Source organism: Macrobrachium rosenbergii, chromosome 48, assembly GCF_040412425.1.
Source record: "Macrobrachium rosenbergii isolate ZJJX-2024 chromosome 48, ASM4041242v1, whole genome shotgun sequence".
In the NCBI taxonomy this organism is placed as follows: Eukaryota; Metazoa; Arthropoda; class Malacostraca; order Decapoda; family Palaemonidae; genus Macrobrachium; species Macrobrachium rosenbergii.
This window is the reverse complement of record NC_089788.1, coordinates 13909695-13925664: the sequence shown is the minus strand read 5'-3', so window position 1 is coordinate 13925664 and position 15970 is coordinate 13909695. Positions and strand designations below refer to the sequence as shown.

At 37.4% G+C, this 15970-nt stretch overlaps 1 protein-coding gene across 1 annotated transcript in view; it reads left to right on the top strand.

Annotated features, from left to right (window-relative positions):
* Positions 1 to 6891: 6891 nt before the first annotated feature.
* crm (cramped chromatin regulator) overlaps positions 6892 to 15970 on the top strand; it is a 121925-nt gene continuing 112846 nt past the window's right edge. Inside the window, exons 1-3 of the mRNA XM_067091378.1 lie at positions 6892 to 7477; positions 10356 to 10504; positions 10958 to 11161. Of these exons, the coding sequence (XP_066947479.1) occupies positions 7416 to 7477; positions 10356 to 10504; positions 10958 to 11161 (415 nt within the window). The 5' untranslated portion in view covers positions 6892 to 7415. The remainder of the gene's footprint in view (positions 7478 to 10355; positions 10505 to 10957; positions 11162 to 15970) is intronic.

Here is a 15970-nt window from a genome sequence, read left to right as displayed (position 1 = left end):
CTCTGACCACTGTAAACCCTATCTCAAGTGACTGGAACGTATTAGTATTAGGCAAACGGGGAAAGGATTACAATTGCAGAGTATCATGAAGCTGATTTAAGCACCACAAAGAGGAACATGAGATATTCAAGATAGTCTAAGGAGAAGGTGAGACAAATTTAAGTTTTAACAATGACAAAGTAAAGCAAACGAAATTATCAAAACGTATAGGCACAAAAGTAAAAAGTCGAAAACAGTGAGAGAATAAATAAAACTTATAAGAAGCATTAAGTAAAAATGTTAACAAAGAAAGCGAGAGAAGAACAGAGCTACAAGAAAGTCTAATGAGGAAGAAAATGGAATGAAGAAGGTCTAAGAATATAAAAAAGAAAATAACAAATTTTGAGAATTCAAGGAGAAAGTGAGTAGGAGACGTAAAATAAATGTGCGGCAATAAGAAGAAAACATGAAGAAATAACTGAACATGAAAAAGTAAAGAAAATTATGAAAAATTCTGCAAAGATATTTGAGCCAGAAAGTCCCCAGAACAAAGGTCACAACTTGGCAGAAGAAATAAACGTGGATTTTTTTGTATAGTAGAGCACAAAATGGAAGAGTTGAAAGAAGAACAGGACAGGAAGTACAATTTGTAGTGAAAGGCTAAGAAATAAATATACTCTGGATAAACAAGGTTTTAACAACGTAATGTTACAATTAAGGGCAAGGAACTAACGGGAAAGTCTAACATACTTCCTGTCAGAAATAGTAGAAAACATGAACATACCAGAAGAGTGGGAGAAGATCAATTTTGCATTCCATGCAAGAGGGAGCAAAATGGAATAAAAAAAGGATGAAAATTTTCATAACACGTACAGTAGGGGAACTCTATGAAAAAAATGGATAAACCAAAAGAAATAATAAAGAGTAAGATCAGCAGATTCAGTTGTGGAGACAGAGAAGGAGGGTCATACGCAGATCGCCTAACACTATATGCAGTACTTGGTTATGATACAGACATGGGTGGGCCAACACATATATGGTTTTGTGATGCATATGAGTTATTTAATTAGCAAGTTGGACTTGAAGGATTATATATCGCAGAAAATGGAAAAGCCAAGGATGGAAAGAAGCACTGAGTGATAAAAATTAATGAGAAAATTACAATAATAGTGAATAATCTTGCATAAATAACAAGAAAGTACCAGTACCGAAGATAAGACAGTGGACTGTATTTGGACCCAAGTTGTGCAGTATTGTGACAAGTCAACTCCATCAATAGGGTAACTGTAACACTGATAAAGGTATATTAAAGCTGTGTCCCTTATTTGTCGATGACATATTGTTTCTTGCAAGGAGGGAGAAAGGAATAGAGTGCCGTGAGAAACTTCTGAAGAAATTAACAATTAGCACCAAACTATAAAAGTTCAGGCGTCCTAATAATGAACAATAGAAAGAAACAGAAAGGCGAGTGTATTAACTCAAAAGCGAAGAAAGGCACTTAAAGTAAAGATTGACCTGTCGTAGTGCCAATATTAGCAAAACTTTGAAACGTGAGAGTAAATGAAAGAAAAACAAAGTTTTGTATGAACAACCTACAAGTGCTCCATACTATGGCCTAATGGCAGAAAAAGACATACCTCAGAAGCAAATTCCTGAGATGTATGCCAGTATTGCACCAACCCCGGTTTTTTTGCCATGCCTTAAGTTAAGTTAGGTTAGGTTAGGGTCGATAATATGAGTGTGGGAAACATAACGAGATTATTTTCAAGAAAATTCTATGGTTAGTTTTTAAGATATGGCGTCCGCTTTTTTCAGGGAAAGGTTCCGTACTCGGTTACATCTCTGGAAAATGCCCTAAGCTGCATCCACTGTTCGCACTTCCTTTCTTCCATATTGGTTTCCAACCACTCCAACTCCCTCTTTTCACCTTAAGCATTGAATGGCCGGAAGTGCCCCAGTGCTTGGCTTTATAGCCAAATTTTCATAATTCAATTTTATGTCAGAAACAGGCATATAGCCAATGTTTTGTAGAACAGATAAGAAAATAAGGCTATTTCATCGCATCATAAACTTAGCAGAAAAAAATATGAGTCCGAGATAATTGAAGAGTCCGCATCCCCTATGGAAAAGCATTGAAGAAATTTGTGATAAATATATTTTCAAAAACAGAAGACAAGAAACTAGAAGAAAAAACACGAAAAAGACATTATAACGCGAACTGTGGGAAATCTAGAGGCAACAGATGAAATGAAAAAGATGAAGAAAATGAGATTTATGGAGAGAAATGGCCCTAAACCTTTTTTTAAAGAAATAAATACAGGGGAAGCCATCTCTATCATGAAACTAGAAGAAATTTAAAGAAGATAATACAGTGCATTTACTCTCATACAGAGAAAAAACTTATAAACTAAGAAGGCAGGATGTCAAAAGAGATATGCAGTGGAATCCCAGAAGAAAGCCAGGACACTACCTAAGACAGGACGCGAAAATGAAGGGAGAATTTACGAGACGACATGTTGCCAGATCTGAGCGTAAACTTACGGAATATAAAATAGTTTAAGTAAATCATTCGGTTACACTTCCGAAGTGATTAAAAAACGTAAGCATAACGAGCTTTGCACTTATCTGGAGATCTTGAGCCAGCAAGCTCTCTGTGTGGAGTGAGCAACAATGATCCAGGAATTAATGAGATACCTCGTAACAATACTAAGTGACAAAGTTGGTCGCTCATCTTTGTTTCGTCGTATGCAATCGTTATAAACGATCTTCATTATGCCAAAAAGAATCACAGTGGACTATTTTGTTTAATTTTTTCCCATCACCTGCTGATGGAAATATTCAGAGGTTACCTGTAACTCCCATCTTTAGATGTCAACTGATTGTTTCGGGAACCCTACGACTCTCTCGTCTTTAGGTCTTGTCCCGAATCAAGAACTAAAGAAGAGAGGCCGAGTCGTTCAAATTGTGCCACGAATCTCCCAACAGCAAAGTTTTCGCTTTGAGCGTTTATGTGTAAAAGAGTTTTACTTTACTTGGTTTTTACATAGAATGACAAACAAATGCTAAAAAATGCGTGATACTTGCTCCACACTATCAACAAATTAATTATTCATTCAACATTAACTTGACATTAGCCTTGATAATACTAGACATTTTCACTTGTGCTAAAGAAGAGATTTAAATAAGATCATTATTCTCAAGTAAGTCAAAATAGGGTGTAACCAGAATCCAGTGGCGTAGCTGGCATTCCATCAGTGGGGGCCGCCTACATGGGGCCAAGATATATTTTGGGTGGTCATTTAAAATTACACAAAACTTATGTACCAATTCTGTAATATAAGTAAAACATACTACTTCCGAATGTATATATCCATGTGAATGACGGAAAATAAGAGTATTAGTAATTAGTAAACCTGTATTTGAAATGATAGAGCTCAATTTCCAATTAATTTTCAACTCATACTATATCCAGTTGTATCAACTACCGTAGTGTAAATTTCCTCACAATCTTAAATTCAGCACTAGCCTAATTTCTACTATCAGGTTTAATTTCAACTACAGTATAATATCCTTGTCATGTAAATAGCATATCAAAATAGTGCCTATCATCAGTTATCACAAAAGACTGATGACCCTCCAAAGTCTCTTCAAAATTTCAGCCTGTCCTTCACTCTTCTTCATCTCCTCTCCCTAGAAATTAACTTTAAGCAGCAGTAGCAAATTGCATTGCACTTATTATATTCATATATGTGTATGTATGTATGTATAATCTGAAGGCATAGCAACTAAGAAATCTATACTTACAATAACAAGAGCAGGGACGCATCGAATACAGAAAATTTATATTTATTCTACATAAAGGATAAAAACTGCATTACAGTTGAAAAACACTACTTTAAATAACAATAGAAATTAAATAGAATAAAACGGAAGGGGGAAGACGAGCACACAGTATTAACAAAGACGGACAAGTTACTCGTTTAGCGTGTCAACGAAATAGGAATCAATCGGATCACTAGAAAAAACTAAAATTGTGTTGTCATTCCAGCAATAAAAGATAACAATCGAACCCAAAATTAGCAAGAAAAGCAGAGGAACTGTAACCAAAGCTAACTCGGAATCAGGTGAATATCAAAGTGAAAGCAAAAATAAGTGCGAGGGATGCAACCCTCACATGACTAAGCCTGCCCGTACGTGTTAGGCTTTGTAATCACAGATACTGTCTCGAAACTGTGAATGTCATGAACCTGCCCTTAAGATGCCAATGATCGTTTTTCTGCGCAAGGGTCAGCGATATTTGAATTTTGTGAAGCATTTTATCCTTAGTGTTTGAATTGTTTTTAGTACCATGGAAATGGTTGAGGAAAACAAGAACGCATCGAGACATTTTCATATCAAGTTTCTGACAGAGAGAGAGAGAGAGAGAGAGAGAGAGAGAGAGAAAGAGAGAGAGAGAGAGAGAGAGAGAGAGAGAGAGAATTATAAAAACCGAATGAACCAAAACAGTTTACGCTTATTACAAGAAGTGGAAAAAATAATTTTCTGTCACTCGCACTTGCCTGTGGAAAAGACTTCTTTCCATTAAACATGTTTTCCCTCACTACTCAATGCCCTCATTTAGCCCATTTTATTTAGCTCTTAGAAGACTGAAAATGCTCCTGTCCAGATCAATATTATATAAATTTTTAAGGTTAGAAGCTGACCAGGTTTATCTCTGGAGGCCTTATTATTTGATCGTCGGGGAGGGCGGGCGTTGTCCCATGTGTTTGTCAGTTACAGTTTGGAATTTCCTGGAATAACTGTTTTTTTCAAGTCATAACTTTTCAGAAACGTCTTTAACTCATCTCTTTTTTAGTTTTCTGAAAAGAAAACTATTGTGCCGGCTTTTTAGTTTTCTGAAAAGAAAACTGGTGTGCCGGATTTGTCTGTCCATCCTCACTTTTTCTGTCCTCTCTCAGATCTTAAAAACTACTGAGGGTAGAGGGCTGCAAATTGGTATGTTGATCAATCACCCTCCAATCATCAAACATATCGAATTGCAGCCCTCTAGCCTCAGTAGTTTTTATTTTACTTAAGGTTAAAGTTAGCCATAATCGTGCGTCTGGCAACGATATAGGCCAGGTCACCACCGGGCCGTAGTTAAAGTTTCATGGGCCGCGGCTCATACAGCATTATACCGAGACCACCGAAAGATGGATAAATTTTCGGTGGCCTTGATTATGCGATGTGCCGAAGACTCGATCTTCGGCGCACTTTTTTAACTTGTTTTTTTTTTTTAGAGTGCCGTATGATTGACGGTTCTCTTTGTTACATCTTGGCTCCTTGTAGTCTATGTTTATCTAATTTTCCTGCGCTATTGATGTTTCCGGTGGTATATTTCTCCTAATTCCGTATTTTTTTGCTTTTCACAGTTTTTTTTAGCGGGAATACCCCAAGGTAGTTCATTATCTGATATATAAAACTTGTAAGGAAAATGAAACACCAAAATTATGCAGACTATGGTAAATGAGTAAAATACCTCCAGATTGTAGTTCAGTAGCACTCATAAAACATTGAATTTTTCAGATATCTGGACCAGATTTTCTAATATGTACCTGAATGACAGTAGGGCCCATAAGTTATTTTCATATCCACCCAACATAAATAGTCTTATTTTTTTTATTTGGATACTTGCATTACCTTAGTTACTTTCTTAATTCAGTAATCTTAAAAAATTGTTAAATTTTATCATGTATATTTTTAGCGCCATTGATGGGAAAAAATTGGGTGTAATCAGCAAATGGCTTTAACAAATTCCATACCTTTGTAGTGCATTTGACAAAGCAATTGTATAAATATAGAACATGACAAGACCTAACACACTTTCTTTGGTGATTCTTAAGATAATCAGATATTTCTCTTCTATGTCATTCACAAGATAGGAATTTCCAAATATCAACTATCCCAACTGACCAGATTAATTTAGGGGTATTTTTTGAACAACGTAGCAAAAGCAACACTGAGATTAAGCAAAACTTGCTCACCGAGTCGCCGCATCTGTCATTCTGCTCTGATCCATCAGTTCAAGAGATCATTGATAACTGAGCATACAATATCCTCCATAGAATACGGTTTCCTGCACGCTGACTGTCAGGCGAAGCTAGCCGTTTACTTGTGGATAACTAGTTGCTCAACAGTTCCGCAGTCCAACATTTTAGATATGAAAGACAAATTCACAACGGGTTTTTATGAACTAAGTAATGATAATAAATTGTATACTTTAAAAATGTAGCCCCTTTCTCAGAGAAATAAGAAACTCACGCTCAACAATGCTGATAATAACTTTCATTTCATTGCTATTCAAGAAAAAGTTTCTTCTTTAATTTATACGAATGCTCTTTATAAAGTTGCATTTTCTTTCAAGTAGTCCAGAAAGATTAATGAAAAGTTTTTTTCCCTTTGGTGACAATTTCCTTTGTTATTATACCAATGTGAATCGTAACAGCGTGAGGATGTATTATTACCACGCCTGCGTGCCTTTGAAATATAGGTTTTGCTAACACAACTGAAGCCAAATTCATGATGATTCTAATAAATCAGATGAACTGTAATATACCGTAATTCATCATGAAAGGTTTCACCATACCTGAATAAAAATCCACGTTTACGTACACTGAAAAGAAAGGTTCCAGAATAATAATTGACAAGAACTTCGAGGGGGGAGTTCTTTTTTTGGCGGGATGTGTTCGAGAGTGTCACTTCCTCAGAGTGTTGTTTGTTAAGGAGACTTTTAAGATAGTACAGAATATTTTTTACTTCTTCAGATGACTATTAATTGATATATGGAATAATATTTTAGCATTGTTATAACCCAACAGGTAGTGATTAACTTTAACCTTACAGAGTTATTGATGTAAACAAATAAGCGTAATCGGACACGGTGAACGTCACTGAGCGGGTATTAGGACACAACAAACAGACGATATTGCATTACGAACTTGTAGACCTTTACTGTCATTAACAATTAGTATCGATACAATTTTTGCAAGATATGTGACTCTTTTAAATAAAAATGAGCAATAGTACCACAAGAATCAGATCTGAAATAGTAGAGGACAATTGACTTTTCCATGCAAGAAGGACCTACGTAGAGTGCTCGAGTTCAAGCAATTGACAACAAACGATGAAGTGGTGTTCTTTATTGCCTTACAAAAACTGAATACACCTTCAGATAAACTTGTGAATTTGTGATTAGTAACCGAAGAAAGTTGTGCCCATGCTGACAGTACATTAACTAACGACTGCTAACTTATGAAGTGTAAAATAACAGTGAAGGAAAACTTGGTGGTGGTGGTCGGGGCGAATGACCGGACTGGAAGATTTGGAGAAAAATGACTGATTGCTGAGGTGTAGGCCTGTGTAGGTTCACCATGTAGGCTGCAATAACTCTCAGGAAGATGGTCAAGCGGAAACGGACTCTGAGTGTCAAGGATAACAGCGAAAATGTCAATCAAACAAGGTATAAAAATGAAGACAAAAAAGTAGCGACCGCCATCTTTGTTTAGTCGTTCAGTGTCGATGTAAAAATCGCAATTCTAAAATCCATTTTAGATTAGTTTATAGTGCCAGTAATTGCTTTCTCTTGTATCATATATAAGCATAGACGTGCTACAAACTTCTGTATCAGCGAAAGGACGAAATTTAAGCCTTATGCAAGGAAATCTCCCGTATTTTCTCTCTCGGGATCCTTATCCAACATGGCTACCCCATTTCTGAATTGGTGTTTGCTTTTTAATTCCTTCAAATTGGGTATTGGGTATTTAGTCACTGACAGCAAATACAGATGGGATATGTGTTATGATATCACAGGATTCACGTCATTTTGTGGAATTAGTGTCTTTTCCTTCAAAAACTCGTTATTCTCGACTATTCCAACATTCCCTGATTGCTTAACCCAGGCGAAGGTTAGGTAGGCTACCCCCGGGGTTACACCTGTAACATTCTGACAGCTGCTATTATTAGTAGTTTTTGTGTGGAATGAATGATTTTGTACTTTTTATTAATTGTGCAGTCCTTTTTAATCGTGGAATAAGCAAATTAGTTAATTAGATTGGTGTCCCACAGACTTGTTTGCCCTCATCTTAGGTCATACCATCCTTGTTAATAACATAGGTCATTGCTCATACATAGTGTAAACCATCATTGTGCTGTAAGAGATACAGCCTCTGTTAGGTACATTGTTCTTATTAGAGATATTAACTATTGTAGAATTGCTTGTTTATTTATAAGCCTGCCATAGTGTAGGTTATTGTGTGAGAGAAGCATGATTCCTGGGGGAGGGCCAACTTGTGCCAAAATCTATTCAAGCTCGGGGCTGATTGGTAAGCAGAGACTTAACCATTCAAGTGGCTAGTAGTCAAATGAAGTGATAGATTCTGTTAATTCCCAGTGTTAAGATATCTCCCAAGTGGTAGCTTTCATGGACTTCAAATCTGTGCTACTTTTTACCATCCGAACTACTACTGTGGTTCCTCTCTCTCCATTTATTCATTATATACTACTAGAGGAGATGACCAGCTGAGGTTGTAAATGGTACTATAGCCAATGCTGGCCAGTGCATGAATAGATTGGGTAAATTGATTCATTCTTACACAATTTATTTATTTATTTGTAGGTGGTCTACTGGATGTACACTGAGGCACCTCCTCCTTTACCTTATTTTTTCCTTTTAAATGTAAATTTTCCGAACCCTCCCAGTGTAACACATGCCCAAAAAATTGGAGGTTGCCCACATTTTATTGTTTTCAGTATTTCTCACTCTATCGATTTTCATAAAATATTTATATTTGTAACTCAATATGTATATGATACAAAGTATCCTTTTTACTTTATGTATATTAATGAAATATTTTGTCACCACTTTTTCTATGATAATGATAAACTTCGCTTCCTGAATTCTTAATTCACAGAATAGTTAACGCTATCCAGATACCAATGTGGCTTAGTTAGTCCATTTTTTTAATTCTTTCACTGCATATAACTCAGCTAACATGTTCTTTGCCTCTTATTGCAATACATTGTCTTTATCACAGTGATATTTAGTCCTTTTTCTTTCTGTATTTTAATCTTTTTCGTTTTTTTCCTCTTGAATCGGCAGTCAGTATAGCATTGCCAGTATATGTCTTGTTAATGTACTACCCACATTTACTGCTTCACCCTACAGTGAAAATAAGTTGTGGGACATCGTACAGGTCTTTCTCACCCATTTCACTTCCGCCACTGTGCTCATTTTAAATATTTACTGTTGTCTTTTAATTCCTATAAAGATTTTTCAATGAGTAACTTTACCATCCTCCGCCATTCTTTTCAACATATTTACAGGCTTTTTGTAATGTATAAATTATACAAATAATATATACAGATCCTTTTGCATTTAAGTTACTGTCTCTGGCAGCATTCTTGTCACAAAAATTGCATTACTCCCCCCTAACTCTTATCTAATTCTCCTTGAGAAGAATTCTTGATTCACATTAAAATGGCTGCTCACATTTGTTGCTGAAGAACAGTGTATCAGAAGCATATTTAAAAAGAATCAGTAATTCAGGAAGAGTTGGCAGAAATTCTTCTTGGCCTGATCCCTAGTCAAGGTTGCTATTTTTAATGAGCCTTTTCCAATGGCCCATTTCATAATTTGTTTTAGGAGATTTTTAAGGACAGATTCCCTTTCAGACTCGAACCCTCCTTATTTATGTAGGCCTGTGAAGTATCAGTGGAAATGGCATTATTATTTATGTTTTTATGTAAGGTTTTCTGTTTCTTAGATGGGTTACGACTTGCTCTTAACTGTGATATATCTTGTGCACCTTCTGCCTGTATTCCTATCTATTGGTCCAGGTCTTTGTCTTAGGTCTTTATTGTTTTGTTTTTGTCTAGAAAATCTGATGCTTCCCACTTGTCACAGCCCTACTACTTCTGTGTGCACACTTCTTTGTGGACTCCTGTATGCCCTTTCACATAGCATGGCCAAACTGCTTAAATCTTTGAGATGTCAGTCTGTTTTCTGGCCTGTGGACACCACAGCTCTAATTAGATTTCCAGATTATATATATTGATGATCTTCCCAACAAAATCAAGGCTGGCCTTGAGTCTTAGCATTTTGTAATAAACCCATTACAAAATCTCCTTAGTTTTCTCTGCTACAATCAGGTTATGATTGATTGACTTAAGGAGAGTATGGGAAAGCTGTGTAAAATAGAACTGTAGTATAGGTAGCTATGGAGTGTGAAGTAGTGACATGAAAGCTTTAAATATATATAGTACAAATTCATGATTGGGTTTTCATTTTTCTGTTCTCAATTGATTATTCTGAATGAAAAATTCTTTTTGTTTATTTTCAGCGATGCTGGCCTGATTTCTGAAGCCAAACGTTCAAAGGTTACTGACCATCCCTTGAGAGCTGAAAGACAAGACAATGGGGTAGAACACTCCAGCTCTCTTCAAAACCTCACAATGCCTCCAACCTCACAGACCTCCTTAAATTCATCAGGTTAGAATAATTTTATCTTAAAGGCTTGAAGTTATGAAATTTTTAGTTTGAGAGTGAATGTTCCTTATTTCTTTTGGTAAACTGCATTTGCTTCCAATGTAAACTGGTAACGTTGAAAAAGACAGCTATTGCCATGAAAGGAATATAAAATTTCTTCAGAGATAGTGTCAGTCGTATTAAAGTAAATGTAATGGTAGCTTTTAGCCCTGGTGTCAAATGGCACCATGCAGATCCCCTTCCAAAACAAATTCCAGGACTTGAGAATTTGTTTTAGAAGTATTTTCCCTGGTATCTGGTCATTATACTGCCGTTTAAGAAGTTTTTACATACATGGCATTTAGTTTTGTACTTCATGTTATTTTATTATGTTGAATAAACTCTCACTTCATGTTGTCAGGCATTATCTTAATATGCTGCTGTATTCAGTGCATTATGTCTCATTTAATTTCACAGGTTCATCAGGTGTAACAGTTCCTTTAAGTATCTCACAGTCACTCCCAAATGTGCCTTTACCTACTGCTCCCATTGTCCCACAATCCAGACCAACACCTCAACTTCGCACAAGTGCCCGTGTTCTGAACAAACTACGCAGAGAAGAAACTAAAGCTGATCTTGCAAACATAACTGCCACTGCCAGCAAGAAAGCAGACTCAAATGGTGTGTATGATATTCATATAGAAATGCAATGGCAATGATTAATTGCCAGATTTATTGTTATTGTTATGTTGTATGTTCATCCTGTCTTTTTAAGCATTTATGATTAAAAATAGTGTGGTTATTATTAATCCACAAAGTTTGCTGGGGGGGGACCCTTTGATCATTTGTTGTAGTTCAGAGTCATAGACTTTTTGTCTGTTAAATATTTTTCAAAATTTTTTATTGGTAATTTTCCGTACGTTCTTGGTTTGTTACTGGGGGAATACAAATCATAGCCTTTTATGTAGTATTCCACAGTATAAAGTGGTTGTTGAAACATGGTATAAAGATAGTTAACTGATGGTTGGTGAGTGAGGGAGAGAACTCTTCACTTGGTGGTAGGTGAGTGAGGGCGAGAACCCCTCACGCATCTGCAGTCATCATGCTGTGCTCTGATTGACTGTCAAGTTGGAACTTCTTTAGTCTTTTTTTATTGTAGGTATTGTGTTTGTTGTTTGTGTAATTTGAATTTGAACTAGAAGAGTGAAAAACATAAGGTGCAAAGCGTGTAAACATGTGTTAGCCCGCTTTTTGTCCTTGAAATTAGTGTAACCAGTTTTTTTTGCTCTGCCTTAGTACTAGGAGTGTATTGGCTAATCTCCTTTGCAGTGGAGAGGTTCAGCAGCATCAGAGGAAGACCAAAAAATTTTTGAGTTTTTGGAGGGTATTACTTGACCTTTAATACTCACTCTCTCTCTCTCTCTCTCTCTCTCTCTCTCTCTCTCTCTCTCTCTCTCTCTCTCTCTCTCTCTCTCTCTCTCTCTCTCTCTCTCTCTGCATGCATTCATGTAGATACCAGCCTGCACACTCCAATGCTTCTGACCCAGGTACATGTACTGAGCTCTCCACAGGTGAGATAGCACATGTTTCCTACCAATGCTTTGTCAGTGGTTCTGCTGGAGCATTGATGTGTGTCTGTTCTAAATTCTGAATGACCTATCGTTCACTGCTGTTTCTCTTAAGAACTCATGGCTATGAGCCTCCTGTAGTGATAGTTTTGCTTGTGAGGATTTCCTTGTGGTATTGAACACAGGTCTTACTCTTCTACTGCTGCTTCCTGTCTTGACACATCTTTTACTGTAGCTGAGGAGATTAGGACTCATGAACAGAGGAAGATGAAAAAATGCAATGCCTATCATCTTCCTCCTCCTCTTCCTCTTTGTCAAGCTTTTCATCCTGTTTATCAGCCTGTTCTTCCTTCTGTGGAAAGAAGAAAATGTAGTGGCCTTCTAGTGGCCTTCTCACAAGAAGTTCTGTTGGACTTTGAGTGCCTGCTGTATTTTGGGGTTTGGTGACAGCACTTGCTCATATGAGACTGAGATGACTGCTGTAGATGCGGTTGATACGTGGTTCCCATAGTGTGCAAGTGAACCAATGTTTTTCTCGTAACTTGTGAAACATGGGGAATGTACCAGACTCATCTCGTTTGTATTTCTGCTGAGTTATACAGAAGAGTTAGCTCTAACTTTCTCCCTTAGCCTGTATATTAACCCCCCATTGTCCTGGTCCCCTGGGCAGGTGCAGGGTCAGGCTCCAGTCCTGTCTTTCTCACCACTTTGGAACTTCCTAGAAGCTATGATTCTTGCTCATGGTTTGAGGAGGATCTGGGCTGGGGGTTGTTTAATGTGAGAGTGACTTCCTAGTGTCCTCTGTTTATTTTACCCAGAGTCTTTCCCCAGAGGTATCTCCACCCTTGCACATAATAGAGATAGAGTTTCTTATTTAGGGTACAGAACACTCTCTCCCCTTGATCCATGGATTGTGCTTTGAACTAGCCGGTCCCTTCCTTATCCCAGTGTTACAGTATGGGTCACTCTGACAGCTATATTCTTTGAACGGACACTATCCTTTTAGGGTTAATAACTTCAAGTAGGGTTGTTCTCAGATTGATCCATATTAACATTATATATTAGGCCTTGGTCTCTTTTCTGCATTACTGGAAGCAGACCCTTATTCTCTGAAAAACAAGGTTTCATGGGTAATTGTTCTCAGCAGGGAGCTGGCTTCCTCTCCTGCTTCCTTTCCCTGACCCAATCTGCACCATTTTGGAAAATCTACCTCTTGCTGCGCTTTTCTGAGATGTTTTTTCATATTTCAGGATTGGTTCATACTTTGCCTGCTTTGAGTAGGGCCCATTTCAGGTAACTTCAATATGACCAGTTGCTTTTTATGAGTCAGGATATATTGTTTTTGTACCCAAATGGGAAAAAGAAAAGTTGTGATATCTGGGAACTGAGTAGGAAAGATTCCTCCCGATACTCTTTCCTCTGCCATGACTTTATACATTTTTCCGTCCTTCCTTTTGAGTGGAAATCTAAACATAAAGAATGTCTTGCCTCCTTTTTCCCCACATAGATCAGTCCAGACTAGGATGACTCGACGCATAAATTGATTATGCTATGGTGTCTTGGAAGTGAATGATGCCCTGTAAATTAGGGATTCTATTATAGGGATCCAGCCTTTGATCTTGCGTTAAGCATTTTATATGCAAGAAGCAGAGTTAGAGCTTTGGTCAACTCAGCTTTATATGTTTGACCAGTACTTGGTTGTTGTTGCCTGTCAGCAGAAGTAGTGTTGTTCCTCCTCTCCGCTGATGGCGTCAGCACCTCTCTCTATGGAACTTGGGAAGTGTGGCTTTCATTGGCTTTTTCCGTGGGAAACCAGTCTCTTCTTGTAAGGGAAACATCGTCTTTCCCTTGACTTGTAGAAGACTGGAAATAATGTTAGTCTTGAATGATATATTGCTTGCTAAAGTGTTGTTTATTTTTGTAGTTTTTGTTATTGATTTTATATAGTGTTTTAAGTTTTTTTTTTTTTTTTTTTTTTTTTTTTTTTTTATTGTACCTTCATAGGTTATCCAGCATTACAGTAGAATTTTGGGGTATCCCAGAGGTAGCATAGCATAGGCTAGCCCTGTCACTCTTCCTATGTCCACATTTTGAACATATTTCCATCTCCCTTGGATGTATTAGTGGGGATGATTGAGGGATTACTTTAAATGGTAACGTCCTGTTTTTGCATAGGAAACTTATGTATGCATTAGATTGTTTCATTGTTTTGCAACATCCCCACGGTACAAGAAAAAATACTATTGTAATACACTCCCTGAACACCTGAATTCGCCCTTAATCCCGCTAGCCCGAACAGCTCTCAATTACCAATCCACTATTTGGAATTTTAACAGCCTGCGTTACCAGTGCTGCAGGTAAAATCTTGTCACTTGAGCTACCATAACAAACGGTTGGCAATGCTGACGCAGGTGTGCGCCGACACTCCCACTTTCGTCAATTGCCACTAGACAGTCCGGACTCCCTAAAGCTGTGCTAGATAGTTTTCTTTTAGCTTGAGAAAGTCAACCCATAAGCCTTACCAGGTTCAGCTGGGCAAGGTATGGAAGTTAGTGTTGTAAGGAAGGTCATTCCATCTCTAGACCTTCCATAGCCAAAATAGCTGATTTTCTTTTATTCCTTCGGAATGTCAAGGGTCTTTCGTATTTGACTATTGCTGACTACCACTCAACGATTAGCGGTACAATTAGTTTCCACCTTCCTGAAATCTCTAGTAGTAAGATAATCGATGATTTATTACGTTCTTTTAAGATTGAATGTCCTGTCTTGCCGACTCGGGCCCCTCTGAGGGACTTGTCGGAAGTACTTTCAATATTTTTCTTGTGTTCCCCAGCGTTTGAACCGATTGAAGCTATAACGTTAAGACACTGACTAAGAAGTTGCTTTTTCTTATGGCTTTAGCTTCAGCTAGAGGGTTGGGCAAGCTTCAGGCAATTTCTAGGTTGGGTTCCTATGCGAGAAATGATACATATTTGTCTGTCTTTCGGAATTTGTGGCAAAGACAGAGTCGGAGGTTAAAACTCTGTCTCGTTCGTTTAAAGTTCTTTATCTACAAGTGTTCGTTACCGGCGATCCAGCGGAGATATCTTTATGTCCGGTGCAAGCATTAAAATCTATTTATCAAATGTTGGGAAACTCCGTCCACTTCCGCACACACTTCTTGTCTCTCCGCGGAATCCTTCCCGTCTGCTGTCAAAGAATGCGATTAGTTACTTTCAGAGGGAGGTGATTTCCCAGGCTTCTCAGGGTTGTTCTTCGTTGTCTTCAGCTCTGTTTTCCCCAGCTGCACAGTATTCGGAGTATGTCCACTTCATCTTCCTTTCTAAGGAATTTTTCAGTGCCGTCCATTCTGGAGGCAGCTACTTGGAAGTCCGTCTCAGTGTTTACTTTCTTTACTTAAGAGATGTTCGATTTGCTTCATATCTTTAACTGAAAGTTTTACAGTATAATAGGCTTTACGAGTAATATTAGATATAGTTTGCTGAGAATTTTCTTACGGACATTATCTTCTTTCGAAATAACAGGATCATAAAAATGGACGTAGACCTATAATGTCCTATGTCTTTTTGTCGGTTTACGCAGCTCATGGTGTTTGGATTATAGGCCTATCTTATACTCAGTCGTTTTATTGTGGTTATTCTTATTTTTTTATGGTGCTTGTAGTTTTGTGTCTTCAAAAACTTTTCATATGGTGACCTACAACTGCAGAATAAAATACAGTACTGGTGTAAAGAATTATCTGCCGACTCTTGTCAATTGAAATTTAGTCATTTGTTTTAATTAAAAGTAATTGAGATCTTTATGAATATAGTCTATGCTAGAATATTCTCCTAACAACAGAGAGAGAGTGAGAGAGAGAGAATATTTACTGGCTCATGTATCCTTTTGTCCAATAGGGTAACCTATAAGAATGCCCCCAAAC